The following is an 11,477-nucleotide window of genomic DNA, read 5'->3' on the forward strand; positions in this document are numbered from 1 at the left end:
TAATTTTCAAACTTGTTTTGTATTTGAATTTTGAGCTTTGGACAATTTGGATCGGATTTAAAAATATGAAAAAAAATAAAAAATAAATATTATTAAAAAATATATTATATTATTATTTTGGCTTATACTAATCCAATGTGCGGTTATACTTAGGCTCCGTTTGTATTCGGAAAGTATCTCATCCTATCCCATCTCATCTCATCTCATCTCATCATTACAATTTTTTCAAATTTCAACACAAAATATAATAAACAATTTAACTTTTTCAAATTTCAAAATAATAATAATATTAAAAAATAATATTCTAATAATATTTTATTATACTATTTACAAATTATTTCAACTCATTTCAGAATCCAAACGGGATCTTAATGTAGGGTTATACTTGAATGGCTTTGAGTTTTAGCCAAAATATCTAATTTTAGTCAAATTTTAGTTTTAGAAAATATCTAATTTTAGTCAAATTTTAGTTTTAGCCGACGCTCTTAAGCAAGATGTTTAAATAAATAAATAAAAACTCATTTCCAAAGAAATAATACACGTGAGATGGAATATTGATTGGGCATTATATTCATGATTTGATGGCAATTCGATCTAAATCGGGAATACATTCTTTTAAGAAAAAGATATGCAAGAAAGTCCAGATACTTCATGTTCCTCTGTTGAAAAAAAGATCTCTTTCTAATATTCGAACATGAAAAAAAGGGTACAGATCGATATGCAGAAAATCTATTATATACTATCGAATGTTTCAAAACAGATAATTATACATATAATATAGTATGGATTGAATCAGTTCAACAATCTATCTGGATTCCTCCAATAATATTAGCAGCACACGGTACGTTTAAGCTCCCACGTTGGCTGTGGTTACCACCAAACACCCTGTAAAGTCGGTCTCCAATACATATAATATAATGCATGAGTGATGCTACTCTATCGTCCGAGTAGTACCACTCGATATTATCAATAATTACAAAAGTAATTTTTTTTTATTTATTTTTTTTAATATATTTAAATATTTTTTAAAAATAAAAAAATATATTAATACACTTTTTGGGATGGTAGAGTAGTGTTTTTTATTATATATATATAATATCGATTTGGTAAAAAAAAAAATTCACCAAGCGATCAAACCGAAGCGGCAGAGTAGTGTTTTTCATTATATGTATAATATCGATTATCAGATTTTATTTCTAAACTTTTTTTCAAATCATTATCAACAGTATCTTGAGTTGCACAGACAATCATGAACATCAACTATTTATATTAATTAATCTAAATGAATTTAAAACTCCTTACGGGAAAGTGTGGTATTATTCACAACCCTACGCACTATATCTTATAAAAATTACTTTTATATCTTATATAAACATCCCTACACTCTATAAAAAAAATTATAAATATGGAGTGTAAGAGTGAATATATGACTTATGCATGGTAAATCTCAATTTCTACTATCATTTTTACATCACACATTATATTTTTTTTTATTTTTTTTATTTTATTCTTGTTAAACTAAATAAGTTATTCTACTCATTATCCATACACCACACATGATTTTGATAAAAAAAAATAAAAGTAAAAATAAAAAAATCATGTATGATGTGTGGTATAGAGATATTGAGTAGAATTTCTCAACATGAATACGTGGTTAATGTAGTACTTTGTAATGGCATATACACTACCTAGCTTTGTTAAAACTGGTATTAGAAATGGTTTAACCGCAGAGAGATTTATAAAATTAAACTTAATTATAAATTGACATGGTTAGATGGAATATGTCAGATTGTAAAACTATTTTTATTGTAAAACAGATTTAATATATCATATTAAATCATATCAATTTGTAAGTTTATTTTTATAAAAAATTTTGTAACCGTAACACTACTCAATTGGTATTAATCTCGCGTACCCATAAAGAGCTGAACTAAAATTAAAAAAAAAAAAATACTATTTATCATCATTTTCTTAATCACCATCATCTAGTAGGATCTCAAATTATTGGAAGATAAGTAAAAAACAACCAATAATTCTTCTAACATATACCTTTGTTTTATTTTCACGAAATCAAGTTCTATATATCTTTTAGCCTCGTACACGAAACTGATCTCCCCAATTGAAGCCGCTTTCTAATTAACTGCAAGAGAAAATCACGAAAATACCACGCATTATCGCACATGAAGAATCCCACTTTCATCCAATGCATAACCATAGGCTAACAATGATCTATATATTATCAACTGTGATAAATGTATGTAATGGAAAGGAAAATGGATTGGCAGTAGCGTGTATAGTGAAAATGGAGAGAGCAACACAACTGTTTGATAAAAAGTCACTGAATAGTCAGATGGCCATTAGAGTACGATTCCTTAACCTCCAATTCAGAAAATAATTCTTTCAGTGTTTTTCCAGATGATTCTGCATTTGCCATTTCTGGCTTACATACTGTGCATGCCTTGTAACAGAACAATTGGCAACGTTACACGTGAAAAGAAAGACAACAGAAATATACTGTAAAACGACAATTATAAAAAGTAAGCATAAAATAAACGACAACACTTCTAATCTAGACGGCAGCTCCCTTATTGCATGAAACGGTGTGCAGCCTTTCCTTGAAACGGAGCACTTCATCCATACGAAATGGTGCGTTGCGAGTGCGACTTATGGCTTAATACTAACTGAGTCTTGTTCTCGACAGCTCACTTCTGAAGCCCTAGCCTTGTCAGTTGCTTCTTCACTCGAGTTCCATCCCTTTCCCGAGCCTGCCACCATGGAACCCTAACAATCTCCCCTTTTTTAGAGGCTAGCTATCACCATGATCCTTAAATCTAAATGTATTACCTTTCCAGTATATATGATTGTACCAAAGCTCTTTTATTTGAATCCATGATCAGTACCCCCTTTTTTTTTTCTCGCAGGTTCAGTACCCCTTTTTAGTTTGATGTGAGACAATCTCATTCTTAATTTATTCCTTAATTCTGTAACACTTTCAATAGAGTTTAATGTAGCATGTTAAGAGCACTCTCAATGACTTTTATATCATACAAAAAATGTAAATTATTTGAAAAATTATTCTAAAAAGGAATTCAATCCGATTATGTTAAAAGAATTGTAAAATACAATTAGCTACAGTAATCTGCTACATGTAGTGAATACTGTTCATCCTGTAAATTTTTTATTATTATTATTGATATTTCATATACTTTCTCATTTTCTTTGATTTTTATCATGTAAGCTAATTCTTTTTATTTTTTATCATTTAAAACACATATATATTTCGTTTTCTTTTAAAAAATATCTTGGAAATATTTTTAAACCAATTTTTTCATATTTAAATTTTTATTTGGCTTATATATTTTTATTTTACGTGTATAGGACTAAATTATTTTATATTGTATATAAAAAAATTACAAATATAAAAAAATACATAAATATTATAAATTTATTAGTAGAAATGAAATATTTAAAAAGAATAAAAAAGAATATTTAAATGATATAAAAAAAAATAAATTGATAGATGATATATTATAAAAATTAGTATGTAAAATAAAAAAATATATTTAAATAATATATTTTAAAAGATATGATAAAAAATACATTGCAGAACTCTAATATCCACCGATTCTTTCGTCTTAGACCACATCTCGCCCCTGTAGAGAGCATCTGCATGGCGGCATGGCAACAAGCCATGCACTCGTGGCCTATATATCAAGCGTACACCTATACAACAGCCATGCCGCCTTTCACGAAATAAATGAATATGTTGCAATCATCAGGTACAATCGGCCTACTCTAGCGACAGCAATGATCGGCACGTAGTCTTTCTAGCTGGACTGGTAGCTTGGAGCGATGAGAACATACCGGAATGTCCCACCTCATTGATTTTAAACACATAAAAAAAGAGTATATCATGAGTCAAATCCCAACACGTAAATGGAAAATATCAGAGAGAACCTATTTCACCTTTCATAAATCAGTTTTGTAAATTATATATATATATATATGTTTTGCGTGTCACTCGTCATTTAAATTCATGTTCTTATGGGAAATTACTTTATTATGATTCGAATTTCATTTTCGAGTCTCCTTAAATTTAGGATTCTTCATTGGACTTCAGGATGCATGCACTAGGTGTTATTAGGGCAGGTTTGGGGGTGAGATGAGAATTTTATATTTTATTTAAAAGTTTAAAATATTGTGTTTTAATATTATTATTGTATTGAAATTTGAAAAAGATGAATTAAGATTTGAAAAAGTTGAATTGTTTATTATATTTTGTATGGAGATTTGAAAAATATGTAATGATGAGATGAGATGAGATGAGATGAGAATTTTGTGTCTCATCCCATCTCTCAAACCTGTCCTAAATATCTGTTAGGCCGCCTCGCCCGGTATAAATATATATATATATATATATATATATATATATATGTAGTTTAAGCTGAGACGTGATGGTAACAATAAGGTCCCGTTAATTGGGATAGCATTAGAGTCGTCAAAAATATTTAAATAATTTTAAAAGCTTATTAATAATAAAATTACATTGTTTATTTGTTACATATTAAAATTCATTTTAATCTCAAAAGAGTTAAAAAATATATATGTTTTAAGAAAAACATCATTTTTCTCAAACATTCTATTCTTTTTTATTACCGCAGAAATAAAATATCCACATAACTTTCAGATAATTAGAGATTTGTCCTTCGATCTTATGCATCGTTGAAGGAATTCTTTCTCATTATACTTATTGAAAATCCTATTAGACTATTTTCGTTATTATTTGATTATAATGTTTAATTTCTATAAAAATATAGTTATAATCTTTAAAAATTCAAATGACATTTTATATCATTTTTATTTCAAAAAGTACTTTTTACATGTCTAAAAGTGTTTTAAATATATAGTTATCAAACACTAAATAGTTTTTTTACTAATGCCCACTGCAATGACAAAAATGCATCAAGAGAAGCGTTAGGTCTATGTATAAATCTAATAACAAAAATTTAGAAAAATATTTTAATCACAAAGAGATTTTATAAAAATAAATATATAAATTAACGTAATTTGATATGATACGTTAGATTATAAAGATACTTTTATTATAAAGTAAATCTAACGATTTATATAAAGTCATGTCAATTTGTGAATTTATTTTTAAATTTTTTTTTTTTTGTAATTATAGCACCTCTCATTATACATTCAAATAACTTAACGTAGTAAGTTTGATCGATTTTATAATAAAAAAATAATTTTATAATATAATAAATCACATTAAACTAAGTCAATTTTGCTTAAATCAAAATATTTCTTTCATGATGCCTCGTTGGTGATAGAACAAATTTTTTGGGAATGGAGATAGGGTGCATGGGGGAAATGATGATAAAGTTAACTACCTCCGTTCGTGGCCGCCTATTCGGTGTCGACCAGGTGGGACCGGGTTCCCACTACAGTAACACTCGGTGCATGCCTGCGTGCATCCAAAGCTGTGATTGCGGGCGTTCACACTATAAGAAGTGGCGTAAATGTGATTCGGTTCGGCCATCAACGAGATGGGCCTCACTTTCTTCTTTTCTGTTAATCAATCTTTGCCCCACTTTTGCATTATCATTGAATATTGCAATCTCATCTTCCTTGAATTTGGGTTTCCTAATGGCATTTTCCACCTTAACAACAATAATTCGTACGATTCTAAAATTCCAAAGCAATGCATCATCATACGAACAATGTCTCTCGTAACAGTCAATATTGTACAAATTTAATCTATGATATAAAAAGATAAAAGGAAACCCTCTCGACAAAAGGAATACTCCCTACTTTTGATTTATTTGTTTTAAAAAATGTTGTTGCTCACCTAATTGCATGTTAAGCACTAGTTCCTTTTTGGAATGCTCAATATTTAATCATTCATAATACAGCACGTGGAATATTACGCTTTGAATAATGTAATATCTATCCTACACGTTAAATTTTCAAGTACGGAATCCGTAAATATCCGTCGGTATAAAAGAAAAATAATATTTACAGTTATCGAATGTCTAGGTATTATTTATTTTTTTAAAAAAATATAAATAAATATCAAATTTACTTAAAAAAAATTTAATTTTTTTAATAATATTACTCGTCATAAATACTTTGTCATCTGGCAAACCGATTTTGAATTTTTTAAAAAATGTTTTTTTTCCCTTTATAAATAGGTGTTGATTATCCTTGCTCTGCTAAACGGTAATCCACTAAAGCTGTTCGTTCCTTTGCTGATTCCTTCTCCTTTGGTAGTTTCTCCCTTTTTTATTGGCTGATCACACTCTGAAACTCAGCCCGTTTCGTTTTCATTCAAACCCACCACACCTCTCTCGTCCTCTCTGGCTGCCCGGTGGCCGGTTTGTTACAAAGACCTTCAAATGTCCTCCTCATCTACACCTGCGAATCATAATCAGAAAGGTTTGCACTGCAACCCATTTTCATTTCTTTAGTATTCTCTCTTTTCCATGTCGGTAATTTCTCTCTCTTTCTAGCACACCAAACGCAAACTTGTTGATGAGTGTATGACATGATTGTGTTGAATATGTGCATACAGAAATTGATGGGCATATTATACCTACGGATCAGGACGTCCTGCAGAAACATGTTGCATTCTTTGATAGGAATCATGACGGCGTGATTTATCCTTGGGAAACTTTTCAAGGTTCAAACACACAGTACTTCTTCCCCACCACCATTACCAGAACCTCAATATATTTATATATTTTCCTCTTTATATTCACTAGAACATGGGTTAACTGGGATTTTATCCTTATGTACCAGGTTTTCGTGCGATTGGGAGTGGGCTCTTTCTGTCAACCGTCTCTGCCTTATTCATAAACTTTGGTCTCAGCCGGAAAACTCGTCCTGTAACTCTCTCTCTCTCTCTCTCTCTCTCTCTCACACACACACACACAGATTTTTGGTTTATGGATTTGGTGTTTCGGTTTATGTTATTAATCTATTTATTTTTTTACGTGACTTCTCTTTTTTCGTTTCCTCAATCTGGAGCAAATTAGCTTCGAACCACTTTATTAAAATCAAATATATTTTATAAAGAGAGACGAGGCATATGCGTGTGGAGTTTTAAGTTCAATTAAATATTAAAGGTTAGTTATTGAATATTACTCGGGAGTTAACGGAAAGGGCGTAATTAAGGAAAAGAAAGCGAAATCAAGGGAAGTTTGCTCAACAAACTGTTGGCCCCTGTGAGAAACTTTCCAAAGATGGAGAAAAAATTATTAACACGTTGTTATAATGCAGGAATTTGACCACTTGTGACTCCTTTTGGCCATGGCTGAAAAAGTTGTGTACCCCCAAAAGTCAGCGAAGCAGTAGAAAAACAAAAGAACAATGATCCATAATAAAGTTATGAAATTGCCACCTTAATTGATGGGTTTCAGAGTGTATATCGAATAATCTACTGACAATAACCCAAGTGATACTTTGATCTGCTTTTCTGTTGGTCTATTTGATCTGCTTTTCTTTCCCTTTTTTTTTTTTTTTTTTTTTATCTTTTGGTTTTAATTAATCCTGTTTCTGTCTCGTGTAGGGGAAATTTCCTTCTCTCCTCTTTCCAATTGAGGTTAAAAACATTCAAAAAGCCAAACACGGGAGTGACTCTGGTGTATATGACTCTGAAGGAAGGTATATGCTATGTTTTATTTGCTTAAGGTGGTGCATGCCGTGTTATGCCTACATATTCATTATTCCCTTTTAAAAGTTATTGTTCACCCTGGAATTTGACAGCCTTACCTTATAAAGTGTCTAGACCCCTTAAATTTTAGTAGCATCATGTTGGAAACTTGGATGATCTAGCTTCTAGTGTATAATTGGTGATACCTTGATTCAACTTGGTTTCCATCCGATTTTTTTAAATTGATCGTGTTATGGCTTAATATCAATGAAAAAGAAGAAAAGATGATGATTTTATTTTACCTATCAGAAAAAGAAAAAGATGATGAACATACAGGAGCCGATTTTTTTAAATTGTTCGTGTTATGGCTTAATATAAATGAAAAAAAAGAAAAGATGATGATTTTATTTTACCTATCAAAAAAAGAAAAAGGTGATGAACATACATGAAGTTAGTACTTCTTCTGGCTCCTAGATTTTCAGTTAACCCACTAAAATGGAAGAATGAGTGTCTCAGAGGTTGCTTGCATTCGTATATACATAACCAACAGTAACAAAGTAAAAACTTAGTTTCCATTTGCTGTTTTTCTTCCTAAAGTTGACTGGCGTTTAAATCCAAGCTGCTGTCTGTTTGTGTAATAACCTTTTCTTCTTGTGTATGTAATTTACTACCAAGCAAATTTGTTTTCCTCTCATTTGCTTTGGATCTATTATTTAAGTACAACTTTTTTGGGACCTGGAAGGAAAAAGTGCGCAATTTGCTTTCTTCCCGTTGCTCTAGTACAGCTTATAGTTTTTATGGTACTGGGGTTGCCCAGGTTGGGTTGACTTACATGCTAGACTGAGCTGATTTGGCAGAACGTGCTAACCGGCTGAACCTGAATACTGCATACAGGGTGATTTTCCGCAAGCCAGTTATCAGTCGATGTGAATGTGCTTTCAGCACTATTTGAATGTAGAAAATTTAAGCTAGGTCAATGTGGAATATACATAGTTTTGTTTAGTTATTGACCCCCTTTGGGTTTCTGCTTTTGAAGTTTGCCAGAGTTTTGATCTTGGGCAACCTCAGGTCAGGGTAGTTGTTTCAACTAAAGCCTGATGTCTATGTTTAAAACCTATACTCAATTGTTCAAGTAATGCATTCCATTTCACTTAATAAAGTTGAGAAAGAAAACCCATGTTGAGATTATTCAACTCAAACTGACCTGCTGGGTTGGGTTGGGTTAAGTCGGTTACGTCTATATTTAGATAAATCAGGCTGAATCCTCAATTATGACAAGATTGATTAATACAAAGTTTCTTATTCCATGGCTGTACTCGAGCATAATTTTGTCCTATTGTTGGGTTGTCATCTAAATTTTAAAGTCAATGCTCTAGGTTTGTTCCTTCGAAGTTTGAAGAAATTTTCAGCAAGCATGCTCTTACCTACCCAAGTTCTTTAACATCAGATGAACTGATGCGGATGCTGAAGGCTAACAGGGCTCCCAAGGACTATGGTGGATGGTATACTTCCATATCAAATTTATAATTGGGTAAGTTGGAACATTTTGTTGGTCAAGAAAATGTATTGAAAGTGGGTCTCTATTGCAGGCTTGCTAGCTATACAGAGTGGAAGGTCCTATATATCCTCTGCAAGGACAAGAATGGCTTACTGCCGAAGGAAACAATTAAAGCTGTTTATGATGGAAGCTTGTTTGAACGGATGGAGAAGGAAAGATTGTCGGCGAAAAAGAAAGCGTAATCTAACTAGCATTTCAGATTATGGAATTATAAAATAATCTTTTGGAATCGTTATTTTTCATGTATACCCTTATAGATGAATCTTGTGAAGCAGTCGAGTTATATCGGCATGTTTTTAAATTTGATGCAGTGTTGTGTAACTAAATGCATGCCCAGTCTGCTAATCTGGTCTTCCGGGGCTTGCTTATCGATTCGACAGTCTAGTTTAAAAGTTTGTCATTGGTTCAACTTGTGGGTTTGTTTGATGAGGCTTTGAATGTAAAGTGAGTTCAAGTTGGTTATGTTGGTTGATATGGGCTGCTTACTAAATTAGTTTTAAGATATCTGGAATAATTTGACCTACTGGATCAGTATGCATGGGGGACAATTTGGATTAATCAGCACAGGTGGAAAGACAGTTGGGAGAATTTGAGCAGAGGATGACTTTCCAGAAGACTTTCAAGTACAAGTTCAGGAGTTCAAATCTGTGGAGCATTTGGCATTGAATAGAGTTTGATGGTGTAATATTCTTAGTTATCAAGTACAAATTCATATCTCATTGACTAGCTTTTTGCTTTTCCTTTAAAAAGTGTCAGAAGCAGGCCTTTCTGGTAAGTAACCTCTTGAATGCCTCCTGGTTCAGTAATTGGAAGCCTTCGTCCACAGTATTAATTGGTAGTATCGTAGCAGTGATAAAAGCCTAATAGCTAAAGATCCTTGCGTTTGTTTTTTCTCTCAACAAAGTTCCATCTCGCCCATTTTGTCACCACCATCTCAAAATTCAATAAAATATACACTTACAACTCTTTTACAATATTTCAGTTTATGTTGGTATGGCAGATCTCCGCATTAATAACGTGTTTAGTGAGTCAAATAAGCGGGTTGGAAGATAATTTTTTTTTTTTTTTTCCCCACATATTAATGTATATACCTTTGTTAAGATGACCAAATGTTAAAGGATGGTGCGTAATAAAGCCTAGTAAAAATCTTAAGAGTGCACGTTAGAACTTTTCATAGCTTAGTATACACTGCAAAAGGTATAATAGTTGGAAGGTGCAAAATAAAATGTGAGCACCTTTGATTAGGAGCTGGTGTTAAAATTGAGTTTTACATCCTCCGACTATGTGCTACCACCTAAGGGTTTCATAGTTTTTAAAATAAACTAGACTATACATGATTAATACTAAAACCCAAAAATAGGAAATTTGAGGCCCCTTAATGAAAACTGATTTGTAAGCTCTCCTCTTTGAAGAGGAGACTCAGGGGTGAGCACTAATAAATTCCGGCTTTGTCAGAGTATAGATTTAAATTCTGGCTCTGACTCTAACTTGTATAGGCTTATATTTGACTTTGATTCTGATTTGTCAGAGTGAAATCGGATTTGAATTTTTTTAAAACTTTTTTTTAGTTTCATATTTAGCCCACTTTTAAAAAAGAATTTTTTGTTGGCTTTCAAATTTTAGTTTTTCCAAAATAAAAAACCAAAACTAAATAATTCACTGTTAATTTACTTCTATACTAATTATCTAACTTATTTTTATATTAGATTTATATTATAGAGTCTAATTACATTTTATCATACTAAAGTAGTACATATTATTTTTAATGTCTAATTACATGTTATTATACTATAGTATTATGTGTTATTAACTTATTATATTTAGACTTATTTCTATACTAATATCTAACTTATTTCTACACTAGACTTATTTCTAATGTCTAATTACATGTTATTATAATTTAGTAAATTAGTATTTTGTGTTATTAACTTATTATACTAGGCTTATTTCAATTTTAGTGTCTAACTTATTTCTACACTTGATTAGGTATGGTAGTAATACTATGATGTTTATATGTACTAAACTATCATTATTTTATTTACATTATAGTATAAGTATATTATTTTATAATAATTATCTCATAATAGTATATTATTGAATTTAACCATATAATTTCTAGTTATATAACTAAATAAATATACTAGTATATATGATAAATATATAAATAAATGCATATTTTTATAACATATCTACAAAATCGAAGTCAGATTTGGAGGACAAAGTCAAATAGTCGTAGTTGAAGCATAAAGTTGGATTGGAGTC

The 11,477-nt window shown here is 31.0% G+C and overlaps 1 protein-coding gene across 1 annotated transcript; it reads left to right on the forward strand.

The window, feature by feature from the left end:
- Window positions 1–6,214: 6,214 nt before the first annotated feature.
- Window positions 6,215–9,677, forward strand: LOC121255640 (probable peroxygenase 4). Its single transcript, XM_041156057.1, has 7 exons — window positions 6,215–6,441; window positions 6,578–6,685; window positions 6,805–6,890; window positions 7,574–7,668; window positions 9,034–9,159; window positions 9,247–9,393; window positions 9,527–9,677. The coding sequence occupies exons 1-7, from the start codon at window positions 6,402–6,404 to the stop codon at window positions 9,534–9,536; spliced, it is 612 nt and encodes a 203-aa protein (XP_041011991.1). The 5' UTR covers window positions 6,215–6,401; the 3' UTR covers window positions 9,537–9,677.
- Window positions 9,678–11,477: the final 1,800 nt, after the last annotated feature.

The sequence above is a fragment of the Juglans microcarpa x Juglans regia genome, chromosome 3D, assembly GCF_004785595.1.
Source record: "Juglans microcarpa x Juglans regia isolate MS1-56 chromosome 3D, Jm3101_v1.0, whole genome shotgun sequence".
NCBI classification, from domain to species: domain Eukaryota; kingdom Viridiplantae; phylum Streptophyta; class Magnoliopsida; order Fagales; family Juglandaceae; genus Juglans; species Juglans microcarpa x Juglans regia.

Bases quoted from the DNA above. Each gene is read 5' to 3' on its own strand.
- LOC121255640 (XM_041156057.1), top strand. From the start codon at position 6,402: ATGTCCTCCTCATCTACACCTGCGAATCATAATCAGAAAG. The intron at 6,686-6,804 runs GTTCAAACACAC...CTTATGTACCAG, and splicing joins TCCTTGGGAAACTTTTCAAG to GTTTTCGTGCGATTGGGAGT. The intron at 6,891-7,573 runs GTAACTCTCTCT...TGTCTCGTGTAG, and splicing joins TCAGCCGGAAAACTCGTCCT to GGGAAATTTCCTTCTCTCCT.